This window comes from Phaethon aethereus (assembly GCF_964289735.1).
Source record: "Phaethon aethereus genome assembly, chromosome: 9".
NCBI classification, from domain to species: domain Eukaryota; kingdom Metazoa; phylum Chordata; class Aves; order Phaethontiformes; family Phaethontidae; genus Phaethon; species Phaethon aethereus.
Genome location: NC_138585.1, coordinates 16,774,732 through 16,802,330, shown reverse-complemented (window position 1 = coordinate 16,802,330; position 27,599 = coordinate 16,774,732). Strand labels below are relative to the sequence as shown.

At 43.9% G+C, this 27,599-nt stretch overlaps 1 protein-coding gene across 1 annotated transcript in view; it reads left to right on the top strand.

The window, feature by feature from the left end:
• LPP (LIM domain containing preferred translocation partner in lipoma) overlaps window positions 1-27,599 on the top strand; it is a gene marked incomplete at its 3' end in the record, with an annotated part of 202,446 nt that overhangs the window by 81,196 nt on the left and 93,651 nt on the right. Inside the window, exon 4 of the mRNA XM_082003461.1 lies at window positions 9,819-10,493. Within this exon, the coding sequence (XP_081859587.1) occupies window positions 9,819-10,493 (675 nt within the window). The remainder of the gene's footprint in view (window positions 1-9,818; window positions 10,494-27,599) is intronic.

Below are 27,599 nucleotides of genomic sequence, written 5' to 3'. Positions count from 1 at the left end.
AGACTAAGGTATTTTGGGCAGTGGTGATAACCCAGGCAGACGGATAAATGAGGGAACGTTCCACTCCACTTCCCAGAAGGAGCTATCTGGGAAAACAGTTAAATTTGACCTGTTGTTGGAGCTCGTCAGCTTTTTGGAAAGGTGTACATTGGACCTAATAGGAAAATAACCTCTCTGTCACATCTGCCTGTCTTTTATGGGTTTTTTTGGTTGAGTTGATATTTTTTTGGTGGGGCTCTATAGTTTTTCTCTGCTGCTAAGCACTCAAGTTACTAACTTGAATCGTTTTGTAGCCCACTAAAAATATTGGCGGATGACGGTGGGTTCTGGACCTTGAGTGAACCGTAAGAAAGCAGATGTTGTATGAACACGGAATTGTTTGCTGATGCTTCTGCTCTTCTGTACTACTATTTGCACAGGCTTTAAAACGTGGGGAAAAGAAGAATAAAAACACATGGTTTTCACAGGAAATAGAGACAATGCTAACATTTGAAAATGTTTATGCCCTCTGGTAGGATAATTTTTTTAATCTGGTTTAATAGAGTTTTGGAATTTGAAAAGATAAATAGGTTATAAATGCAAGCAATGCAGCAAATAAATGGAATAATAAACAAATAACAAGTAACACAAAATAAACCAAGTAGTGTCTGAGTGCATATGTATTTCATATTATTTTATGTGTGCATATGCACACTCTTTTAATGTTCTCTAGAATTAATAAAGGAAGAAAGCTTGCATACTCTATAAACACTGTAAAACTCCTTTGCAATTTAGTAGGAAATGAGAAGCTTTTATAGCATTTTTGGACTGTTCTTTAAATTTGTTGTTCAACACACAATAGAAAATGGTAACTTTTCCTTACAAGATAACTTTTCCTTACAAGTTGTAGAAGACTTCTCCAGAAGACTTCATGAATATGTGTATTTCGTCCTGTCACTCACAGGTGCATATCCCTTCTCCTCACTCACACATCTTCCATTATAACTTTTTAGTCCATTTTTTATAATCATGATACACATCCATGGATAGCATCATAATCTGTATAACCTTCCAACCTGCCCTTATTATTGTGCACATGAGCTTCTTTTCCATTACAAATAGCAAATGATAAAAGGAAGAAAAAAACGTTTTTAAATCTGTGAACGGTGTAATATTGATACTTTAAGCTTCACTAGCTTAGTAATAGCAAAAGTCATAAAAATACTTTGCTTACCCAAAGTTCTTATATATAGAGGGGTGGGGGCTTCCCCATTGTCAGACAGGGCAACATTTTGCCTAAATTAAGTACGGGGACTTGTTCAGCCTGTTAGAAGAGCCCAGGTTGCTGAACGGAAATGCTTTGGACATTCCCGCGTTGGTAAGCCTTAGAGAAGGTTCTCCTTAAGGAGCTCAGTTTCACTGCTCCATTCACATAGTGACTTGTCTTCACATGGTACCGCTCTACTCTTTTTGTGGTATTCTGTTCCGGGATCGTATTCAGTAGTTCTGCATTCTGATATAACCAAAGGGCTGTGGTACACAGCTTCTTACGTAATTTATTGCCAAGCTGGTGTGCCACTGGTTTAGCCAGTGCAGGGGGCTGCCGCTGCGTGTTCCTGAGGTCCAGATTGGCGCAAATTTGTCATTTAGTGATGAGAGTGGGAAATCACAGAAATATCCCAAGATGAATTCAGAAAACATTTAACCTCTCATGACTGGCATCTTCTGTAGCCTTTCGACAAAGATATTTCTCGTGCTGATATCTGATGTTCTTGTAGATGAAGTTGCTACTGCGTTTGAACTGATCAAGTGGAATTTCTAGAGCTAGAAGTATTTAGGTCAGTTGTTTGCACATCTTTTAAAACTGGTCTCGCACATAGTCCTTCTCATAAATACCAGATGATCACTCATCAGAAAGGGAAAAATGAATAAAAAAGCTCATAGTAGTCATTATAGTGATAGCATTGGAGTAAACAAATAAAAAAGTAAATATGAAACCAAGAAAGAAAATCAAAATTCTTCCCTGGCATAACACTGTTGTGTTTCAGAGACCAAACTTTTCAGATGTGTTCAGGCTCTTTGAAATTAATGGAGTGTCGGAAAGTGGAAACCCAGATTGCCCAGAACACTTGACACCCGTACTGAAAGCTGAACCAAGGTGTGTGCCTATAACTGCGCACGTCAGTTGTGAAAGGCTGTTTTCCATGATAAAATATTGGAGGTCAACTTGTTATCACCTTTTCTTTTGTGCACCCTCTTCTCCCTTCTGTTTCAAGCTGGGCCATCACAAGGAGTGCAAAAGAGCTTGTGAACAGAAACATTAACAACTATGTTGACTCCTTTTCCACCCGTGGTAGCAGCTGAAAAACAGATCAAAGCTCAGAAGCAGTAGTGTTCTTGTAACACTTTATGGCATCTGTAAGGTATTCTCTTCATTTGAGAACCAGAGATGAACACTTTATTAGATTTCCCCTCTTCTTTTGGTATAATGCCTAGGAGCAATCCATTCGAATACCTTGATAGCTTCTGGTGATCAAGCTAACAAACTGAATCCCATATAAACACATCTGGGAAGTAGGACTGTGGCTGCTGATCCCTGCACAGCCCATGCCTCCATGACACTCGCTTGTTAGCTGTAAAGTAGAAATGAGACAATGATGAAACTGTAAAGAAAAGCTTGATCTGATTATAAGTGTGTTCTGGCAGAGTGTTTTAAGGTTTTGGACCAAACTTCAAAATTTTGGACTGGATTCTAATCACAGAATCACAGAATCACTAGGTTGGAAAGGACCTTTAAGATCATCAAGTCCAACCATAAATCCAGTGCCACCATGTCCCCTAAACCATGTCCTGAAGCACCACATCCACACGTTTTTTGAACACTTCCAGAGATGGCGACTCTACCACCTCCCTGGGCAGCCTGTTCCAATGCCTGACCACCCTCTCAGTGAAGAAATTTTTCCTAATATCCAATCTAAACCTCCCCTGGCGCAACTTGAGGCCATTTCCTCTCGTCCTATCACTAGTTACTTGGGAGAAGAGACCAACACCCTTGTCGCCACAACCCCCTTTCAGGTAGTTGTAGAGAGCGATAAGGTCTCCTCTCAGCCTCCTCTTCTCCAGACTGAACAACCCCAGTTCCCTCAGCCGCTCCTCATAAGACTTGTGCTCCAGACCCCTCACCAGCTTCGTTGCCCTTCTCTGGACACGCTCCAGCACCTCAATGTCCTTCTTGTAGTGAGGGGCCCAAAACTGAACACAGTATTCAAGGTGCGGCCTCACCAGTGCCGAGTACAGGGGCACAAAAAAAGGCGTTTTGACACCTAAGGAAATGTGTGTTAGCAACTGATCTGTGTGCACCGCATAGCAGCAGTGCAAAGGGGACTAACGTCCTCAGTGTGCTTGGCCTACTCCCTGGACATTATAAAGAAGGACAGAAAATCTGGTATATTGAAAATGCATCAGGTATGCTGAATGGGGGCAGTGCATCTGCCCAGGACCTCTGGACATTCAGCAACCCGGATGGAGCTCTCCCAGGACTCCAGGCATCTGCAATTCCCAAATGAAAGGCCAGATTTCTCCTTTTAACCCAGATGTTATTTCAGACAGAAAAAGAGGATATGTTCAGGGGAACCTGACGATACGTTATCACTAGTAAGTCAGCTTGTTCGAATACAGAATTTGAAGTCAGCAGGAATTAGATGTGTCTGCATGTCAGGAAACCCCATAAAATACCAATTCACGTTTTCAGGTACCTAAAGGTCCAGGTTTCACAGCAGAGTATTTGATTTTTCTCTGGGGTTATCCTTCCCAAATTAAGGGGAAGCTGGGGTCTGCTACCTCAGGCAGGAGGGAAGCTCAGGCCAGCCACTGCTTTTGCCAAGGCAGCAGTTCCAGTTCCAGTGGGAGCCACTATTCAGCACGGAGGTGGAAAAGGAGGTGGGAAAGGGCGGCCCACCCATGTCACCCCCTTTTATACACTGGAAATGTCTCTGCAACCCAGTGTCTCGGTCCTGCATTGGCTGTACGGTGTGGCAGGGTCCTGGCTGATCATCTGAGCTGCTGGCACTCAGAAATCCCCTTGGTGCGCAGCACTAGCTGGGAGTGAGTGGAAGTGCACTTAATGCACGGAAAAGGTATCTGTGCTTCTTACAGTCACGTCAAAACTACCTGCTTATTGTGGAATTTGTCTCCACTAACTTGCACTGTCTAAATATTCAGTGACTTGTCTTGGCTGTATTTATGCTCCTTTTACAGTCAGTGGAGTGAAGTAGATTGCCCCAGCGGATGATTCATCTCCCCTGGTTTAGGCTTCAATATTAGAATGGGATAAATGACCCCGTGGAGAAGCGTTTCGCAGAGAGCTTTAAGCACCTCCAGTTAGCCGAGGTGAATGCCCGTCCGCAGCGTCAGGAGAAGCCAAGTTAATTTTCCACCCTTCGCTGCCTTTCCCACCCAGGCCGACCACCACTACCGCTGAGTGATGCTTAAAAGATTTCAGCTGGCATATGCCTGAGCTGGCCTGGTGTTTCAATCCGGCTTGTGCCGGTGGACCATGCAGAAGAGTGGCTGACTTAAGAAGAGAGGTGCTGTGCTGGCACTGTGAACGGGCAGCCCCCGGGGAACGTGGCATCCTGGGTTCAGCCCGCCGGTAGTTGCCAGGTTTCCGCCTTTCGAGGAAGAGGTGTTGCTTCATTCCTCTCCTAGAGTGAGTAGTGCCTGAAATGCTCAAAAAAGGCAGCCCCAGCTAGAGCAGTGCTTCTCAACCTGTGCTCTGCAAACGCTGGGGGTCTGTGGATCACTCCTAAGGTAATTAAGAAGAATTCAGTGAAAGGTAACTTAAAAAAAAGTGTTTATTGTCAGTAGATTAACTCTCTCCATAAAGGAGCTTGCCTCTCCTGAAAAACATTTGGGGGCTGCCAAGCATAAAGGTTGAAAACCACTGAGCTGGAGTAATGTATCTTTATACGTGATAATTTGACAGCTAAAGGGCTAAAGCTATTCAACTGTACCTTTATGAAAAAGGCCTGGAGAATTGAATAGAATGTGATAAACTTTGTGTTGCCATTTTTGATCCAGTCTGTGAAACTGAATAACTGAAGGGATTCTATAGAAAATGCTCTACAAATGCACAAAATAAAAGGAGAATGAAGTCCTTTTCATAAGGATTCCAGCTGATCATAATCATGCTCCAACTGTAGACTGTAGTTATTCCATACTCTTCTTAAGATTTAACCCCAGTAAATGGTATAGAATTGTAGGCTAATTTCTGTAGAACAACAGGTTTCATCCCTTGTACCTATGTGATGACTTTTTAGTTGTAGGTATACATTGAATTTAATTTAAGATCTATGTAAGTAATTTCTACAGAAGAACACACAGATACTGAGGATTTGGGGTTTCCCAAAGCGGGTAGCTTTGAATCCAGATACCCAGCTTTGATGACAGTCAGACCCCTAGGACAGCATGGGTTTATCACAACACCATAGACATAGAATATGATGGTTGGCACAAGAAACTGCTGCAAATGTTCATAAACTTTCACTGCATTTAAGAAGATGGGGCAGGAGTTACCAAGCAAAATGATTCCCCTCATGGTTACACATGGTAACTTTTTTTAGAAGTGTTTTGGGGTTTTTTTCCTCCCACATTGATTGAGTTTTACTTGATTTTGTCAGTATTAGTTCACCTTTATTTGAACTGCTGGATAATTCATTTGTAGAAGAGGCAGTACATTTAGGTACTTCCATCTGTGTTTAAACAAGGTTCTTGTGCTTTCCCCCTTAAAAAAAACAAAGATTTTGTATTATAATGCTTGTGGTAGATCAGGTTCTGAATTTAACTCCTTCCTACTCTAGTTTCTCTTAACAACTCTGCACTATCAGCACCTGGGGTTTCTAGTTTACTCTCTCTTTGCAAATATGAATTTGCAAGAAGGGGTTGATGGTAAGTAGCATGGTTCTAATTTGAACTTGCGAAGTGTGTCAGACGGTTTCATCTAGTGCATGGCGAGCAGAGGAAAGCCTGTCTTCCTCTGAAAACAGCCCTTAGAGGATGTCAGAGAGCGCATTTGGCTGCGATAGTCACTTGCAAATGCAATATCGTTTTGAAATGAGCTGTCCAGGCAATGCTGGAGGAAGGGATGCCTGCACTCCTATGAATCCAGTCTTTCTCTTTCTCCTTTTTCTTTCACCTATTTCTACTTGTTTTCATGCTTCTGGGCTGTCACTTCGATGTGCTTTTGGACAAGTCTACTTCATTGTGCCAGTAGAAGTTCTGTGGACTGATGTGGATGAAGCATTTGTGACAGTCATCTGTTTTGCTGGGACTGTACCAAATGATATAGGGGTATTTTTTCACTTTCCAGCTTTCTGTTCATTACTCGTTCTCCATCTATCTGGCATCTTTATAGCCTCATTCATCCCTCCTATCCTCCTAGTGCCTTCCAGACATCTGTTGAAATCACTCTTCCCATGGTATCGAAGTACCCTTTTCTCATCCTTCCACACATGCCTGTCCTCAGAGCAGGAATCTTGTCCATAGTTCATGTGTGCTTATAAAGTCTTTTCTTAATCCATTAATAATCTAGAGGTTTAAGCCTGGGGTGATATTTGAGTGCATGGCTGGACATAGAGATGGCTGGACTGTGGCCACCCTTCTCTTTCCCAGGCAAAAGGGCAGAGTATTTATGGTGATACCTTGCTTAGGAGCTACAGCCAGTGTTCCTCTTTGCATCCCTGTAAATCATCTGTGTTCCAGAAGTGTTAAATTCCCTCTAACCTGTCCCGTTTCTCTACTACACCCCATTAACTACCTTTGTACCACCACTAAAGCCCAGCTTTCATCACACACTTGCCCAGCACCCTCAGAGGAATTCAGAATGAGTCACACAGGACGCCTCTGGGGACTCCTACTGATGCAAACTTCCTCCTCCTCAAGGCAGCCTGTGGTTTGAATGCCACAATGCAGCCGGTACTTGTTAGCTCAAGCCTCTGCTGTGAAGTTGATGGCAAAGCTTGGTCTCTGGCCCAGGTACCCCCAGCTTGCTGCCTTCCTGCTCTGATGCAGGAAGGGAAACTCTCAACTCCTACTCTTCATAGTGTCAAACGTGGGAGCTGCTCAGAGCCTTTCAGAATGCCAGTCAACAGGCAGTGAGTTTTTTTTGGGAGGAAGGGGTTATTATTTCTTCTTAAGGTATATTCCAGTCCAGGCAGGAGACTGGCATCAACACATTAAGTGAAGTGTTATGTGGATGTTTGTATGTAAGATTAAAGTCCCCCAGTTCTTGGGATGGAATAGACTTCCATCACAAGATATTTACTGGCAGTCTGTCATCACCTGCTTCCAGAGCCTGCGTTCAGAAACGTAAGATGTGATGAATAGGGCTCATTTATGTTGTTTATGTTTGGGCTTTCCCCCTCCTCCTGACAGGCCATTGTCTTTAAAACATTATCTACCTTCTCCCTCTTCACATGGGAAAAAAAAATGCTTTTCTGGTGGTAATTACACAGTGCCATGTTGTGGACCTTTCATCCCATTACAGTAAATGGACAAACTACTGTCATTTACAAGAATGAAATAGGTGAGGAAATGGGAAAGTTTCTAGCACTCCCAGGCATAAATGCCAACCTGGGAGAATAATTCCAAGAGAAAGCAAATGTTCTTGCTAGCAATGAGTGCTGGTGCAGTTGTGCTCTGAAGCAAGGATGGAGGAATGCCTGCTCCTGGTCAGGTGTTTCAGAAATAGAAGAATCAGGTGATATTAATGCAGGGCTACAGACCCTTAACCTGCCTCTGCCCTTGCAGTTCAACTGAGACACGCTTCAGCTCTTCCTTGCTCTCAGTTTCAAAATCTCTTCAGTCTGTCTATGTACTGCCTTGTCATGGATCTGTTGGCAAGGTCAGGGTTTGAATACATTGAGATGTTTCTAATCCAGCAGAAATGTGCAGCCTTGTTATTCTCCACCTCTGCATACACACCTTTTACGTATCTCAAAACAGATTGATGCTCTTATTTGCCTGTTTTTTGCTCATTTATAGTGATTCCTCATGGGAGGTTTACTCTCATGAGAGGTTTTCCTTGCAGGTGTGATTGCAGGAGTAAGGTATTTGCACGTCACTAGGGAAGCACTGGGTTAGCAGAGCTTCCTTATTCCTTTGGTAGACTTGCCTGTGGGCTGTGGAGTAGACGTTGAGTGGTTTGTTCTTATCTCCCTTTTCTTTGTATGTAGTGGTTGCCAAATGTTGGGCAGATGGTGTGTCTGCCTTTCTCCCACCTTCTATGGAAGGTGAGTTTGGTACCCTTGGAGGCCCAGAGAAATGGGTGGTTGAAGTTCCTCTGCAGCCACTGTCCTGGGTTGGTTTGGCAGCAATTTATTGCCGCCACCTGCTGACCAGGCAGAGGATTTCTCTGGCCCAGGTAGAGCTTGTGTGGGGGGTATCCTGATGAGCCCCCACTGCTCTGTCCCCTGGCCTGTGGTCCCAGCAAGAGTGTGATGGGGCAGTAGGTAGAGGTCAGGGTGCCTGCATAAAGCAGGAACACCTGGGGACGAATACAAGACTGGTTATTTAGGGAAAGGTGGCACGTTGGCGTGAACACAACCATTGGTGAGGAGTGAGCTGTTCTGACTTTGGGCTACTGTGAACTTGTAGGTTATCAAGCAGATCATGGGTGAGATCAGCCCGGTGCAGAAAGTTTGGATGGGATATAAGCTCATATGACTACCATGTTAAGTGCAACAGCAAAGAAATACTGTTGAATTGCACGTCTTCACTTTAATGCTTCTCTATGCAGGAAGGCATGAAATGCAGGTATGCCCTTTCAGAATAAAGGAAAATAGAGAGGCGTAAGAAATTTTACCTAGCTCTAAATTTCAGAAATTCAAGTCCGCTCTTCTTTGATTTGGTGAAAAGTCTTAATGGTGATCTTCAGTGTTCTTCAGACATTATTTCACTTTGCTAGCTCTTTAACAAAGATGTCCTTTCACACTGGTGGTTTTGGATGTGGGATTTAAATAAGGGGTAAACCAGACAGGCAAGTACATTAGACAGAAGGATGTACGATGCCTGTTAGGATAGTGTCACTGCACCAAATCTTCATTTAGTGGCCAAATTGCAGGAAACAGTGGCACTTGCTGTGAACCTCTTCCCTGGATGTCTGAACACTGCTGTGCCCGGGGTGCTGGTGCAGCATTACATGGCTGCCATGGCGGGAGCTGACTTCTGAAGCTCTCAGGAATCCTGGTCCGCTTTCTGCCCTTTAATAAGCCGTGTGTAGTATTTGCTTTCACTGGGGTCACTCCAGGCTTTCAACCAGCAGTGCTTAGGAGCAGAGCCAGGGGCAGGGACACCTCTGTGTTTTGCTTTGATCCAAGTTAATTCTTACGGCTTGGGAGCTGCTTTCAGGCCATCCCATTTTGCTGCCTCCATAGAGACTCTAATCTAATCTTGTCTCTTTTTCAAAACACTCTAATTTTCACAGGAATGCATGGGTTTCCCTCTAATTATTCTCCAGCAAGTCCCCCTTTTTCTTGTATCTATTGCTTTTTAGTTTGTTTGTTCTGAGGTGGAAGAGAAAACCCCGAGGAACGACGAAATGCCATGCATGGCAGTTCTGCTTGGCTGCTGTGGCACCGTCCCTGTTCTGTCAGTGCAGGGGAAGGTTGCTATTACCATTTTATAATGTGTGGTCTCAGGTACATTCCTGCTTTCCTAAGCAGTTTGAGTTGCTGTGCAGATGTTACTGTAAAACCCCATTTCCACTTAACCCTTTGCTGCTCGACCTGACGCCCGAGCAGTCCCTCCTGCTGACGCTGCGGCTCTCTCTCCCTGCTCCCTAGGGCTCCGGGACCTCGAGCAGCTCTGCCGCCACCACCCCATCCGTGTCCACCCCCGTCACCGGCCACAAGCGGATGATCATCCCCAACCAGCCTCCCCTCACCGCCACCAAGAAGTCCACCGCCAAGGGCCCGGGGCAGCCAGCGCCCATCCCGGTGACTCCCGTCGGCACCCTGAAGCCGCAGCCAGTGCCGGCCTCCTACGCCACAGCCTCCACGCCCAGCCGCCCGGCCTTCAACGTCCAGGTGAGGACGGCGCAGCCCAGCCCGCACTACCAGCCGCCCGGCCCGCAGCCCGCACACTACGGCAGCCTGGGGCCCGGCCAGCCCTACGCCCCCCTGCCGGCCCGCCCCCCCGGCGCCCCGCAGTACGGCCCTCCACAGCCCCACGGGCCCGACTACAGCTACGCCCCGCCGCCCGCCCGGCCCTCGGAGCCCGCCTACGGCTATGCACCTCCACAGGGCCGCTACCAGGACCCCTACTATGGGGGGTACGGGGGGAGGAATGGCTCCGAAGCGCCCTACGTGCCGCAGAGCACCTGGAAGTCTGAGCCAGCGTATCCTGCCAGTAACACCGTGAGCCAGGCTCCTCCCGGGCTCTACCAGCCACCTGGCACGAAGAAAACCTACATCACCGACCCGGTGCTGGCCCCGCAGCCACCTGCAGTGCAGCAAAAGGTAGGAGATGCAGGTGCTCGCCAGCCTCCCCGGGGGAGCGGAGAGCCACATGGCTGAACGTGCCCTGGCACCCTTCCTGGGGTTAAATAGTGCCCTGGGAACTTGGGGCAGGTCTCCCACCATATGGCTTCTTAAAAGCTGGAAATTGGGAACTCTTGCCTGCTTTGAAAAGGGGCTTTTGTGGGGGCTTAGAAACACCATCAGCCTCGAAGGGCAAGGCGGTGTCATGTGTGGAGGTGCGATGTCACCCTGTGGGCAGGGGGGAGGTTTCGTCTCTCTGACGTGCCGTTACCCGAGGAGCTCTCTGGCCGCACCTCCGTACAGTGTTGCTGCACGTGGGTTTTCCCTTCCGGGCCCTCCCAAGATCAGACGAGAGGCTGGGTGTGAGCTTCTGTTCCGTGTGCTCGTGGACACCTCTGGTTCACTGGACAAATCCTTCCTCTTCTCAGGCAGATAGGAGGTACACAAGAGGCTGGTTTTGATTGTGGTTCAGAGCAATTGCGGAGGTTGACCTCTGGTGTATCACTGTTCAAAAATCACTTATTGCTGAAACCACATGGAAATGAGTTCCCACAGAGCTCAGCTCTGATTTTCCTCTCAGGTGATGGTAGGCTGGGTGGCCTCCATCCACTTGAACCAGTGCCTGGACCTCATAAAGTGAAGCCAATTTGAAATAGAAAGTTAAACTGGTTTGCCTGGTTTCTCTGCCCAGACTTCGACCCTGACTGGCTTTTGTCGCTTCTGCTGGTAGCCATCTAACGTGACTCTGGGAGGACACAAGTGCTTATAGCTTTGTGGGGTCCTTTGAGGAGCTTAGTCTCCACCGAAGGGTCAGGACAGCCAAGCCCAGGAGAGGCAGTGAAGCCATCGCTTCCCAGGCCCAGCCTGGGTCATCTCAGCACATCCCTGCTCTTCAGCTTGTGGGTGCTCTCAGCGATAAGGGGAAGAAGCTTCTGACACATAACAGAAAGTCTGTCCCTTTGGCATTTCCTTCACTAGCAGCACACAGACTGTTTTCCCTGAATTCCAGATTTCCTGACAGTGGGGACTTTTGAAGGCAAAGATGTTTCTCCAGGCAGTTTAGAGGGCAATAAATTACAGAAGGCCTTGAAATATTAGCTACTAGCAGCTGAGAAACTGCTTTTTCTCTTTTTCTCCCCTATCTTACCATGAAGCTAGGAGTGGGGAAAGAAGTAGTAAACTCTCGGCTCTGCAGGTACTTGGTGTAGAGCTTAGATTGGAAAGTAGTGAAAGACACACAATTTGCACATAGCCTTAACTGGTGTAAATTGTTGTGGTTCCAGTGGAGTCACGGAGGAAATGCTGAGGTACAGCAGATCCATATTTAGACTTTTATAGATACAAGTAGGCTTATATATATAAAAAATTTTAAAACTTTATTTCAGTCAGCATCTCTATGGAAACGCAAATAATCTCGAACCACAAACAGCACAAGCCTGTTAGTCTCATTTGCATTACAAAGCTGGAGGGACAATTTAATTTAGCTCAAGTTTGGGCTTTCATGTATGCCCATATATATGTTTATATATATATGTTTGTGTGTGCACGTGGCATTTGCAAGTACACATGCAGAGATACTTCATATATATATAGATCTCTATAAAAATAATTTGAGTTCTTCTGCAAAACAGACTATTGTCTGCTTGGTGATAAGTCCCTCCAGAACTTTCATTCCTTTCTAGCCTGCTAAATGTCTGCATTATTACCTATTTCACTTTGAACTTGCAACTCTTCTCCAACATATTGGTGGCAGACGCTGCTTGATTGCTACTTTGTAACACATATAGTTTAATTGGTGAATAATTGAAGGTGATCTTACAGTCTTAACAGGAAATGCTCAGTAATAAAAAACACTGTATACTTTGCCAATGAAGCAGCGTTGTCCAGTTTTACTGCATGCTGTTCTCTTCCTTTGCAGACTAACTCATTCATAAAATAAACTTACTTTATTTAAAGGAGGAAAAAATGGGAGGCTATGTTAGAGCCAGGTATTTGATAGAGAGAATTGTCACTGTAATTTGACTTGTTGGCTACAATGTGAATTTTAACTTATTTTCCTACACTCAACTGGCTTCTGCATTTTGTTCTGTTTTGCCTTTTCAAGGTTGATTTGAGTCCTTTCAGTTAAGGAAATTGATTTGAGAAGCCAGGGTAAGAAGCAGGCATTAATACATATCACATGAAATGCAAGATGACCTTTAGGAATTTTTCTTCTTGCAAGGGAGTGATCTTAAAATATAAAACAATGTCTAAATGTATTCAAAAAAGTGCATTCTTAATTTTGAACACATTCTGTGTGCAAAATATTAAGGCTGTTGTAACAAATCCATCTCAGATTAGAAGTTCATGGTCCTTAATTCTAATACATACCATGATCCATCACTGTGAGAGGTAAAATTTTTCATTAAATTTATTTAGGGTTTTTTAAGGGTAAAAAAAAAAATAGGATATTTATATTTTGCATTCTGGCTAGGGAGAGGTTCACGGTACTGTGGCTGTGTGTTTTTTGCTGTGTACTAATCGTGTTGAAGTCGCTGCTGATCCAAAATAAATCTGGATCGGTATGGGAACAGCAAATAATCTGTACTGGTTCTTAAAGCCCACTGAGAACAATAAGTTTTACTCACAGCGCAGTGTTGCATTCTGTCCTTGGGCCAATTATGGAAGTGAGAGTCATGCATGTGAAACCTCTGTGCATTTTAGTCTTTTGTAGCACCCGTCTGGCATTAATGCCCATGTCCTAGTTAGGAAATGAACTGGCGAAATGTATGTCCTCATTTAAACCTTCATGTGCTTCAAGGGCATTCCTGGCCAAAAACCTCAGGAGCTTTCTCCTCTGGGTGGTAGGTTGGTGGGGATTTCTGTAGGACCAGCAGCAGAGTTGTCATGAGAACGTCACAGAAACAAGTGACACAACCGGCTACTCTCGTGCTTTATGCCAGTGGTGCTGTACCCGCTCATACCGAGTCAAAATCTGAAGCCTCTCTTGTAACTTCTCCCCTCCCAAAGGCCAGAGAGCACAAGACCAGCGTGACTCATTAGGTACGCTGATTTCTGGCATCAAGGTGTCCACTGTAGAAAACAAAAATGGCAAAGCCAGTTTCTGACATGGAGAATTTCTGCAAGTTTGCCCTGTGGCCAAAACAGAGTTGACAGAACTCCCACACTGACCAGCTCAGCTATCATCAAGTGTTTCTGTGCTGGACTGGTTAAGACACCAAATATCCTTGTTGAGCTCTCGTATCTCCAAACAGGTCTAGGTCCTTTCACTGTTTTTGGTCATGGTTGAATGTTTTTGAGATGCTATTGTGTGTCTCCCAGGTGGCTTTGTGGACCTTTCAGGGACCTCATCTGGCTCCTGGTGTATTTGAGGGATGCTCACTGCAGTCACCTGGGAGGTCTGTCCTTCCTAGGTCCAAGACCCCCTGTATTCTCCTTCCTCTTTCTGAATCTGCTCATAGGTCTGGGGAACCGCATTCCCTCCCAAAGGGACCTGCACTTTTTCAGCATCCAGACTGGATGCCACTGAAATCACTTGAGACAGCTTGTGGTTTTGATCCAGAATGGTGGAAATCGTAAAAACATTGATCTCTTGAGAGACATCTGCCGATTTGGGTAGGACAAAAATGTCTTGTAGCTCTGATTTAGTATAGCATCTAAATCCATGCTCCTTTGCTGCAGATTTGCTGGAAGGAGTAAGGGAGCAGTGTCCATTTGGTAGCTGCGTCTGTTCTTACAAGTATGGCACGAGTGTACGAGTTCCCTAGCGCGTTTAGCCCACACCAGCCGCGATCCCAGTGTCCCCGTTTACATATATACGGGCATCGGTGCACATGGAGCATGACCTCCACTTCAGACAGCCCTTCAGTGTTGTGCACCGTTCTAGGTGAGCACTGTGGAAATTCAGTGGGGAGACAAATGGAAATCAGGAGGTAAAATTAACAAGGCAACTTATGCTTTTGGTATAGTTTAGGTGGTGGCGGCCGCTCGTGATTAGCAGACCTCAACCACCGCGTCGTTTCTGCACTGCTGGAGGTGATGTTTCTTTGCTGCCTGATGCAACCAGCATTGACACGGTCTCATGGAACTTGCAGTGCCCAAAAGGGGACTGTGACAGCTCGCTGTTTTCTCATTTTACACAGCTTTTGTCAGTTTTTCCACTGATTTAATACCTGTGATGGAGACATTCGCTTGGAAGTTTCATCTTTGCCTCTGAAACATCTGCTCACCAGTGTTCTTTGCTATGACTGATGCACTTCTCTTGTACTGGTTTAATAATTTTTACAGTCTGCCATCACTCACATAAAGAAGTTACCTCCGGCGCTTGTGTTTGAACTGAGACTAATGCTCATGCTGTTTGCTGTTAATCTAGTGACTAGGAATTTTTTGTTCTCTGCAGATGAATAAATGCAATCTGCCAGATTCCCTCCTGCTGTCACAGGGATATATTCTTTCTTAGCGTTGCTTTTTGCTTGTGGAGAAAGGCAGGCAGCTTGCTGTACGCTCTCTGGCTTACCCTCAGTGTCTTCTCCCCCAAAATCTCCTATCTCCACCCAAGTGTCGTCTTTCCAAAAGTCATGTATCAAAACTTTCCACTGGATGGGATTTAGACATAGTGTAAAATGATGGTTGAATTCGGTTTTCTGTCAGTGTGAGACCGTGGCTTCCCGTAGTTTTAAAATGCTAAAATAAAGCACAACCAAGGACAATGAAAACGGCTTATTTGAAATACTCTGCTTTGGCATTTAATGAATTAAAGAAGACTGAAAGCTACTGTAAAATGAAATAAAAGGTGAAATTCCAAAATTCAGAGTTGAATTTGTGATTTCAGTGTGACATTTCAAAATTTCCAGATGAATATGCAGTTCCTTTCTACCCTGAGAATAGCAACAAATGTCAAAATGTTGACATTCTTCATAAAACAGTAATTCAGAGTTCTAACCAGCACTAGCTGTATGTCAGCTGCTGACTCTGTCATTCCTTCTGCGTGGATTAAATTAAATGCTGTTGCTTGTGTTAAAATGAGGAGGAGGGGAAGAAGGCAGTGGTGTCTAACAATGAGATGAGAAGCTCAGAGTTCGGACTTGGTGGTACTCTGTTTTCCTCTTCAAGGTATTATAAGTCTCTGCATGAAAATCTTTGTGGATTTCTTCAGGATTTTTGGGTCAAGAGGTGCAAAGAGGTGTTTTCAGAATGGCGTGCTTATCCTGACTGCAGGAATCCGACACAGTCTGGTTTATACCCTAAACTTTTGAAAGAGCCGTATTCTCAGCTTGAAATGTATTTAACATTTTCACTCCAGAACTTTACTGTTTGTTCTTTGTATTATTTTTTTATTATTTAGGCACTCCATACACTAGCAGGAACCAGCTGATGACAGAGCAGTTACTCAGATTTGTCTCTTAGGAATCATATATTTGAGTTGCTTTCCTGAAATAGAGAAACAACGAGTTGCCAAACAATTACCTTGAAGGTAAAGATAACAAGGAGCCCGCAGTTAGAGGAGTAAGTCAGGTCAGCATATACTGAGAAACCAACTTAAATTTACAGCTTCAGGATGCAGCTTTTGCAGCTTTAGTCTTTAGTCAGCCACAATGGGTTAGTAATATAAGAAGAATAATTGAGAAAGAGGCTTTTGGCATAATACCTGGATGTTCTTTCTTGCTCCTTCTTAAAATAAGCTGAGGACAATGCCTCCATACATGATAAGGCACGGGGCAACCTTGAAGTTAATTAAGGGCTCTGTTTCTGTGCTGTTTAACTCTTGATAACCAAGTATCTACCTTGACAGATACTGCCAGATCATGTTACAGTCGAACAGATAAGGATTTGTATCTGAGGCCATAAAATATCGTGAATGTATATTTACCTGTAGGTGGAAAGGAACATCTGATGGGGAGGCTGTCTGGTTTTTGAGCAACAGTGCCTGCCTGAACCCTGGGGCTGGCTGAGCTCAGGTCTCTAATGGACATCCTGGTCTGTAGCATGATGAGACAAAGGCGGTTGGCCTTGCTACTGGTTTACAGCTTTCAGTTCAGAAAGCAGTACCCGTAAAAGTGAGTGCCACTTAATTAATTCACAGGCATACTCTGGCGATTGTGTGTGATGGTGCTGCTGATTACTGGGGAGCTGTTTCCTTCTGTTTTAAAATACACCCGAGTCCAACCACATTGTAATTCTTCCAAAGCGAAGGCACCAGAGCATGTGCTGAAGCTGTTCCTCTATCAAATTACCTCTGTGTCATTGTCAAGCTTATTGCAATGAAGCTAGGACATGAACGGGTAGGGAAACTTGCCGAAGCTTAGGCACCAATTGATTAGGAGAGCTGGGGAGAACAAGAGACATGGAGCATCTTGGTGTCTTTGGATGGCTCTTCTGTTTGAGGTGAGAAGGGCTCTGGCTGCCCTGTGGGTGTGAAACTCTCTGGGCTTATGACCTGATGGTAATGCACTGCAGTGTTAGGACAAGGAACTGCTCACGTCATAGGGATGCTTTGGGTGATGTGGTTTGGTCATGTCATTTGGAGTGGATCGTCCTACACTTGGGTGATTTTCCCACTGACCTCTGTGAAGCATATTTGTGGCCTTAATCCAGTTCTTAATGGCACATGTACACATGTTATAGTAATGGTTTGTTACTAAAGCACCACCTTGTATAGGGAGCTGTGCACAATTTAAAAGATGATTCATTTTGCCATTGATAGCATGGTTGTCCACAACTAGACTCTTGAGCCTAGTACTTCTATGAGCAGGCAAGTTAGAAAATGGTCATGGTGCATAGCAAGCAGTGCAAGTGATGTAGGACCCCATCTAAAATAGATACTCAGTTATAAAGAGTAGAAAGTAGTCTATAACGGCTGATGATAGAATATTTTTTCCTCCAAGAGTAATGGTAAGAAGTAGTTGGTAATATATAGTTACATTTACTGATCGTAAATGTTCTGGTACTAAACTAACTTAGACCCCCACATAATGGGCTTTCTGTTAAGATTTACCTCTGAATAACTATGAAGAAACACAATATAGTAAGTTAAATAGGAGCCTTTGGAAAAAAGAAGAAGTTAAGAAGAAGAGGAGGTTTCCTATCACAAGCTGAAAGAACTCCTGCAAGGCAAACAGAATCTGCAATTATACTGACTGTTTTGTTCTTAAATGAAAATAATAGTGAATTATAAAGCTGTAAAATTGTTTTCACAACAATATTTTGTTTTTATAACTCATACTATTTCACTTAGTAGCTGCCTGGCTCCAGAGCAAGTTACATAACATGATATTATGAATATGGTGCCTCAACTTTTTGTCTAGGGAATTAATTTAAGGGCTCTAAACTTTCCAATCACATTTTCGTCTTTGTTACAGATGCAGTGTATTCTCTCTGCTTGAAAAAATATCAGATCAACTGTGTCTTGGCTTGTAGCAGAGTAATATTCATATGCCTCTTTATCCACACTAATAGGGCAGTGACTTAGTTTTACATGGATCCTCGAAATAGTCCAGATTGAAATGTGCTGTCTAAAGTCAGCTACATAAAACAAATTAGAATAGCGAAGCTAATGTGTGTTAGCTGATCAATCTAGCATTAGCAAGGATTTTCCATGGTGTAGTTTAGCACCAGCACAGACAGATGACTTATTACTACTGTCAGTATCACTCATCCCCCCCAATTAAATCTTTTTCTAAACAAACAAACAAGATTTCCTCAAATGAATTGGCAGTAACTTAAACTGACGTATTAGGATTACTTTAGTCATCAGTAAAATGGAACCACACCTGAGCTATAATACAGATTAGCTATAATAATTTTTATCCTGTTTTTGCCTAGTTAGACTCTATTTTACCAACACCTGAAGGGTATTTTTTTCAGGGGTTTCCTCCAGCTCATTAAATGAACCACCTTCTTTGTGTTGTTGCTGTGAAAGAACTTGAAGTGAAAACTCATGGTTTTTCAGGGCAAAAATTGCATAAGTGGCCGTGGAAGCTCCTGCTGTGTATATGCCACAGATGAATTCCTTCCAGACTGTCACCAGGAAGCCCAGTGCATGGTATTTTTCAGTCTAAGTCGGAGGACAGCAGAAGTTGCAGTGAGGGTGTGCCCTGCTACATTTGTATACTGGTAAACCTCAGGACTTAAAGTCCCAGGTGGTGATCATGTTCCCCTGGTCTGGTGATCAGATCAGCGAGGTGCCCTGCACCTCTTTCTCCAGCTTGTGTTTGAAGGCAGCTCTTCTGTTTCTTTTGCTGCATCAAAGTCCTTTCTCCCTCCTGTTAAGCAACACTTGTGACCTTTCTTCTCCCAGGCTGCATCCCAAGAACATGCTTTAGAAACACATCAATTTTTGCGCGGCCTCATTTGAATACTTCGGTTGAAACTTTCTCCTGAACCCTTCTCCTTAACTGCGTTTCCCATTATCTGGATTTTTCACGACTTCTAGGTGTTTCCACATCATTCTCCCTGAGGGTGCTTGTCCCCCAGGGCTTAAGCTTAAAATTGGGGCTTTCCAGATCACTGAGCAAGTGGTGGACAAGTTTCTAGTAGATTTTAAGTACAAAGGAACAACGCAGTTGTATTGCAGGCGAACGTGGCCCTGTAGATAACAGAGTGTGCTGGAAATGCATGTGCTTGTGTTTGTTACTTTGTGAGATTGCTCACCAATAAGTATGGCCAAATATAGTTTTCAAACCTGAATTCAGCTTCCCACCCACCTTTCTTTACCCTTTCACCATCAGGTCACCTTCTCGTGAATAAATACAGCACAGCCATTAAAACCATACGTGTAATTAAAAGAAATTCAGCATAAATTTAAACAGCATGAAGATAAGAAAGGTAAAAGGATAAAGACAACTGGAAGCTCAGTTCTGTGTGACCCGCTTTTGAATAAACAACATTATATTCCACAGTCAATTATCCAAAAAGTACAATGTGTTCTGTTGCCAAAAAAATGTTGTCAGATAGAAGTGGTTAGTCAAAAGGACACATGCACTGGAGTGAACATTAGTCTATTGTACTCAGTATAATATTATACAAACAGGGATGGTTTGTTGCTGGTGCTTTTTTTTTTTTTTTTTCATTTTTGACCACAGGCGAGATTATGCAGCTTTTTAATATTATTTCATAAACATCTAATTGCAGGCTTCAGCAAGAGGTGCAGGCATTGCTAGGGAAATCAAATAAGGTATGCTCTGTGCAGCCCAATAATAAGGCTTCCAATACAAAAGTGGAAAAACAAGTCATTAGTTACAACCATCGAACGGAAGAGGTCTAATGGGAGCCACAGGATAAACATTCCATTTTATTATGTCTTCGTTATATGTTTTGCAAGACTCCGTGGTTATAAATTAAAATTGCTTTTTGCAGCAGTGGCTGTAAAAAGTTCAAAATCTGTGAATGTACCTATTATTTTTATTTATATCACAGCAGGCTGCTAGAAAAATTAACTTTTTTTCCTCCTGTTTGTTCGTTAAAAGATGGAAAATGCATACAAATGTGTATCTGCCAGCAGCACTCAAAAGTGCCCTGCCCCCCCCCCCCCCCCCCCCAAAATCAAGATGGCATCAATTTAAAGTGGGAGAGAAAGCGGGGGGGACGGGACCGAAACATCTCAGATGAAATTAACTTCTTCACCATTACACAAGTTGGTAGGGTCTGGTGTTTGTTTAGAAATTCAAATTAATGCTAGCGAACACATCCAGACTGTGTATTAAGACAGATGAGACGGGGTTTATGCTTGAGACCATGGCGCTGACAAAGCAGAAGACTTTCCAGGGCTCTTCTCCAGTTGAACTGGCAGCCCTGAAGACCCTGATTACCAGCAGAAAAAGCAGTGTTAGAACAGGATTTTCCCATGCTGTCTCCTGCCTTCTGAGCAGGCAAGAGACGTGCTGCTGTGTGAGGGAATGCATTCAACCTCTGACTCTCTGCCCCAGACTCTTTTCTGAACCTTCCAGCAAAGCAATTAATTTGTTTGGTTTTTAATTCAGCTTTCGGAAATCACTGCCCCAAGGTAACAGCCAGAGCAAGAGATTTGTGGAATGGAGGTTTGTGGTGGTTGGAAACATCTGTTTCTCCTTTTGAAAAGGATACAAAGGACATGCAGTTGTAAACCCTCATCAACCCTTCTGCTTCCGTTTAGGAGTTAATCGTTAACTGTGGGACCATAGACAGCTGCTTCTCCCATGGGCAGGCTATTCCATACCTGTGCAGTAGATCGGTGCCTTTCGCCTTGCAAATCCCAAGCATCAGCAAATTACTTCTGAGCTGTACTTCCCCCTGATCTATGAAAGCCTGTTGGCAGAAGCTTGAATTCATTATGTGGGGGCCTGCACATCCAAGGGAGAAAAAAAAAAAACCTATGCAAATTAAAAGTAGCAGAAAATCACTGCCCTAGGGACTTTACTACTCTTTCACGTCAGCATTCCCCATGGGCCGTTGAGGAGGCAAGCTGAGGTGGTCACACTTGGGCTGGGAATTCCTGCTGTAGTGGGGGGACAAGGTTCATGAGCATCTTTCTCCAGGGACTGGACAGAAAGAGCCTCCAGGCAGGGACCATGGCACTTTGCTAGGATGGTTCAGATTAAAGCAAAAAATGATACGCGCTTCTACACAGTGCTGCTGCTGCTGCTGCTGCTGCTGCTCCCGGGTTATCCCCATTATCATTTTGCTAGTGTTGCTTAATAATTGTTCTAAATACACGATAATGCCAAGAAATCAATACCATGGGACCTAATTGTTTTTCTATCATCAGGAAATTTAAAAAAAAAAAAAAAAAAAGCATGTTTAGTGCCAAGGGACCTGTTTTAGAGTAGAAACCTGAATTTTTCTACACTAGCTGAGTTCCTGCAAACTTTGCCTCCCACTGTGCTGACAGTTTCTGAGAAATTATTTTATTTCCCATTTTAGAAGTTGGACAGTGACTCAGTATGCTCTAGAAATGCTATCATTCTAGCAATTTTCTCATGTGGTAGCTCAGCTTAATGTCAGAGAAATGGGTAGTTATGACTCCAGACGCTATAACATTGGACTTAGGTTCTAAAAATAAATGCTTGGTTAACTTTTAGTTGTCAACAACTTTTCTACTGCCACACATGCTAGAAAATGGAATAAGTGGCCTCATGCAATTCCAGGCACTCTCTGTGGTCAGCCAAAGTACCTATAGAAGATTAAATATGCTTGTAATACAGATAAATGCTGTGGCCATTCTTGCCATGTAGTGTCTGCACCCTGCTGTATAGAAGTTTGGGAACAGGAGAGTTAACTGTTTACTAAGAAGAGCAAGTAAGCATGTGTGGGTCTAGATAGGCCTTGCTAGCATGCCTGATTTCTCAAAAGTCTCCTTTCTGACTCTAGGCTAGATAGTTTAACCTTTTTTCCCCTCTTAGTTTCCTCTGTAAAACGGGTCTAATGTTTGCCTCCTGTATCGCAGTGGGGGTTTTGAGACTTGATTGTCTGCAAAGTAGTTTTAAAGTCTATAAATGCAAAGTATTATTCCTATTTTCTATGTGAAAGGCAATTGAAATCATGTGCAGAGCCTCTCACAGCAGGCACAGTGGTTATTTGCAATGAAGGATATTTCTGCACCTTTGTATAGAAACGAAGAAAAGACCTCTCTTAAATCTGTGGCTATTAAAAACCGTTAACTTTTCACGTTTATGTAGTGTTTTATATTTTCAGAGCCCTCTTATGAATCTTAACTAAATTCTTCACAAAACCTCTGAAAGGCATATGGCAATATCCTGCTTTTATGGTCATTTCTCCATAATGACAGAGGGAGAAAGTAACTCAGCCAGGCTCACATGGGTAGCAGCCACATGGCTTTCTTCTCCATTGGTCTGCATCTTGATGCAGTGTGACAGAGGGATAGCATCCTGGGCTTTTCTGTTACTGAAGCATCTGCACGTTTTATGGTGAACCAGATACAAAGAATGTGGAAAATGAGGAAGAGGACAAATGTTGTTGCCCAGCGTTCAGGACTGTTCAACTAGTTTCCTTTGGTGTTCAGTCTGGGATGGCTCATCTGACATTTGGTGGTCACGTTATACCCCATTCAGTTTTAGAAGGCTGTAAAACAAACTCCATTATGAAAAGAGCTGTTTTGCAGCTGGAGTCAGGCTACCTCTGTACAGTAATTCCAGCTGTTGGGAATTTGTGAGACAAGAAGCCAGGAATGGAAACACACAAACATCCAAAAAAGCCACAGCAGATGCAACACCACATATATGAAGCCCATGTACAGAATACGTATGGAATAATATTTTAGTAGTAAGCTTGATCTATCCAATGAAGGCACTTGAGTTGTAATGTACAGGTTATCATTTTGTGATGTGTATATTGGACCAGAGTGGTGTTGGTATAAGCTGTATTAACTTTGGAGCAACTATGTGGATTTAATAACAGCTGGCAGTATAGATCAAAGGCTAACTTAGTGTTTGCCATCTGACATTCTCAAGCAACAACTAGGAGACTGAGTGGATCACAGAGTAGCCTCTTCTGTTACTCCCTGCCCAAAACAATTAAACATTGAACCTAATTCTGGTGTTCCAGTGACTTTACAGTTATCTCTAGGGGAATCAACACCTTATACTTGCTGGTATGTAGGAGAGCTTGGACTGGTATATACTAGCCTTAACATTTTTCGATACTTTCTTTTGTGAGACATTGATTCTGAGCAAAGAAAGATTTGGCTTCCCATATAACAAGGTATCTATATGTTGAGTTCTTGTAAAGAAACGGGAAGAGGAATGCAGTAACAGAACAGCGCAGGTAAATAACACCCCACAGTGGATACTCATCCATTTCTGTGGAGATTTGATATAGCTTTTGGACTGGGATGTAGCTGGTTGGGGTTGTTTGTGCACAGACACCACCAGTGTTGTGAGACTGGTCAGAAAGGACTGTTGGCAGTATAGGTAGAGGGCAAAGATAGGTGTCAGAATGGGTTGGTTGTGAACATGCATCCTCACAGATACAAAACAGAAATAATGTTGAAAACTTGGGCCATTTTTACAGGTACGGGTTTCCTCCTAAGTGTTCTTTCCAAGCCCGCTATTCCTGATTTTTCCCAGAAGGTTTTCTCTGTACCTCACATCCTATTTTTCTTGGAGATAGTTTTTTTCCTGCTTCTCTTACACTCTGCACAAGAGGCAGCTGTTCACTCCTCCTCAGCAATGAACGTATACAAAATCTGTGTGCGAAGTCCAGAGCATTGTGATGACAGAGAGCAAGGCAGCTACACTGGGCTTTTGCTGATGAGATTTTATTGCTGATGGTTTCTTATCAGCTTATATCTGCCTCAGCTGTTCTGCAGATGCCTTTCTTCCCCAGCACTGATTTTTCACTTGAATTGCAGGAGGCTGTGATTCCTCAGCAAAGATGTGCAGCTTTCCTCAGACCTGTGTGATTGCCACTGGATAGATTTAGATTGGCAGGAGCCCAAGAGATTTGAGTGCTGGGAAAACCATGAGGAGTCAGAAATCAGAAGACTAAATGAATATAAAAATCTACCTGACAAAAGGAAGCAACCTGGCAACTGCCTGACATATGCTGAGCCTGGGGTTTGCTGTGAGATGTTAACACCCACATGCATGCGCATGTATGTAGGCAAGTATCAGCTGGATAATTGCACTTCTAGAGTCCTACCCCTGTTCTCAGTGATGGCTGTTCACCTGTGATCACTCAGAATTACTGCTCCTTCAAGAAGTTCAAAGTACTTTAATGCTGAGGACTGCAACTTACGGCCTTCTGCTGAACATGGGCAATGAGTTGTTTTCAACCAAAACGTGGGTTAGTTTAAGTGGCCTAGTGTCGGCTTTTAGCACATGCTGATCAAATAAATTGTCAGCTTGGTTTGATGGCTTAGACCCTGTGTTACCTTCCTTTCCCCTGGGGATTACTGTGTGTGAGCTGTTCCACACTGATTTCCCACGTAGGCCTGCTTGCCCCAGGCATGTGCGATTCAAGTGGCTCATTCTTCTTTTATAGGGACTCTGATGGAATCTATAAATTTGCCCTCAAGGGAAGAAGCCTGGGGACTTCCGTGTGCAAGCAGTGAAGGACCATAAGAATGCCTCTGAATAGCTGTCACTCTTCATGCAGACGGGGAAACCAAACCTTGCTTGGGTTAATTAACGTGCCAAGTCCAAAGAGCGAGTTGGTGCTGAAGTGGGGAAGTGAACCCAGAGGTTTTGACACGCAGCGGTCTGTGCTTCCTCTTAAAAGGAGAAGTTGTGATGGCACCTGTCAGGTCTGAGGGCTGTTGTGTGAGGCCATCCAAACCGCCAAATCCAAGTTTCAGTGAGTCTTTCAATTTTCCTTTGTTCATGCTGCGCTAGGTTGCCAGAGAAGCTCTCTGGGAAAAGGGCATGTCTGGGTGTCCTCCTGGGAGCTGCTGGGCACCACAGCCTAGGCCAGGAACCAGAGTTGGGATGTCTTTCAGGTGATGCTACAGAATGACATTACCTCACTGGCTGGGATGCACATGCACGGGGCAGTGAGCAAAGCAAACATGGGTGGGTTTGCGTGTGGATGTTTACACGTCAGAGTGCAGCTGCCTTGTCTGCTTGTTTCAGAGTGCAAGGGAAAGGGGACAGCCAACAGTTACCAGCCACCTTTAGTAAAATGTTATCTCAATCAATCATTTGGTTGTGTTGTTTATTAGGGGGACAGCAGTGTCCACACAGCATGTAAGTTTATCCCCTACCTTGTCTTAGTCCAAAGAGTAGAGCAGCCTGATGATGGATCAAGCCCAAAATTCCTCCTGTGGATGGCACTGAGAAAACAAACCTCAAGAAAGGCTTTGAGTGTAGCTCAAGGCATAGTCAGCCCTGCTTGTTTGATCTCTCCCTGTTCTCACTCTGTTGCCACCACAACACACATTAGTACTTGCTGATTCATGAATGTACGTACTCCTTTCTCCTCACTCTACATCTCTCTCTTGCACCTTCTAACATACAAGAAGGAATTTGTGCAACTGGTTGGCTTCTGTTGAAAGCATGGGGCACCTTGCAGGGTTGACCTTCAGCATTTCCCTCCCTTGCTGTTCATGTTTTAACACGAATGTGTTTTAACCTAGAGGTGACAGGTCAAGACCAGGGCCAGGCTTCCATCATGTTTGATGTTCTGTTGACCCAGCAGTGTTTGTCGTGGTTATTTCTTGCAGCAGTGAGTTCCAGCAGTTTGTTGCTGTTTCCTGTCCTGTTTCCTCAATGCCCTGATCTGTAATACCACCATTCTGTCCTTTATTTTACATTTTTTCCCCAAGCCAAGAGACCGTTAGACTCAGCAGTTTCTGCAGTTCCCCGTGTTGTGGAACTGCCATTGCATATATCTATTGTTCTCTTCATCTGGGTCATTTGCAAATCTGTTGGTGCCACATATACAGTTCAGCATCTTGGGAGACCTGCTAATTTTCCCGTCAGTGCATGAGCTGTTTTGGTCCTACTCTTTGCTTTGGAGAGTTTCCCATTGTCATTCAGCGTCTAGTGAGCTGCTGGCTTTCTTCAGCACCTTTGTTCACTTGTGCTGGGACCGTTGATCTGTGTTTTTGTCATATTGTTTGCTCTTGTCACACCATGTGTCCTCTAATTACACTGTCCTGGATGGGTGCCAGCAGGAGGAGGACAAGACGTACAGCGCAACGTGAGATGGCACGGAGAGGCTTTACTCATGTGTGAGGGAAGACTTCATCCTGCCCTTTTAGCAGACGTTTAATATTCACAGGAATGTCCAAAGTGCTCTCCTTGTTCTCAGTGAGCGAGGGCCTGGCTCTGAGCAGTTTCAAATAGCCACTTGCAGTCTTGCACATGAGGTTCTGCGTGATGTGAACACGTGGCTGTTTTGACATAGGTCTTCCCTCCGTATGAGTGGTGTCCTTGATGCCAAACCACCTTTGAGCCATGAAGCACTTACTGATCCCACCAAAAGCTCTCTGACCCACGGAGACAAATCCACCTTTGAAAATTGAACTAATGCAATGTGATGACTCAGAAACAACAAGGGATTTTTTTTTTGTTTGTTTGTTTTGAATGACAAATGGTTCTGTTTGAGATTTACCTAGGGTCAAGTTACAAACTATAGAGCCAAATTTTGACTGTGCTGATGTTTGGGTCTTAGTTCATTATAAGGAGGCCAGTCCTTAACTGGGATACGTAATCAGATTTGAATTTCACCTCAGAGCCAAGAACCGATCTCTAACTTCTACAGCTCTGCATTTTCTGTCAAGTACGTATTTATAGTCACTGTAACACTGCCACATCACTGGTAAAAAAGCAAGTGCCAAAAGTAAACACCATGAAATAGGAAAGCTTTGGACAGGATTTACATCATCAAAGCTTCCCTAAATATTTTAAACTATTATCTTTTGTCTAATGTTGTCATTGTATTTTTTGTTTGTTTTTTGTTTTTCGTAATTGACTCTGCACAGATTTTTTTTTATGTGAGTTACAAACCACGTTTTACTGGTACTGTGTGTCAGGGAAAAATGTGCACCTGCTTTGAAGGGAAATCCTGTTCAGGCATGAAGATAAAGCAAGGGTTGTGTAGTAGCTGCAAATTAGGTTTGTTTTCGTCCTTTGTCTTGAGCATAGTATTTATGTGGGGATAGGTGGTGCTCGTTTGTAGCGCAAAACTAGTTGTTGATCCTCCTAAACTGAGTGAAAGTAGCTGAAAATCCTGGGGAAAAGTAAAGAAGGCTTTTTGGGGCATGTTCCATCATGGGCCGGGGAATGTAACTTTTGCTTTTTGTATCTTCACATGTGATCTTGCCAAAATTTCTAGCATGCTCATAGCTCTCTGTCTTCATTGCTGCTTTGCTTTTTTTGACTTGTGATCATCTCAGCTTCATTAATAACAACTAACCCCTTTCATCACTCTGTCTCTCTATTTATTTAGAGACTGACCTTTTGAGCATTTGCACTAACAGTTTCTCTTTGTGAAATGTTCAACCGCTGAAAATAAGTTCCAAGAAAGGGAATGTTATTTTTCTCTTGCATACTTGCAGCATTCAGAAGACGTGCCCATGCACCTGCTTTTCAAAAGGAGCACACCCAGCTGCTCTTGCCTGTTTTGGGACGCCCAAAGCCTAGGAGATGGTGC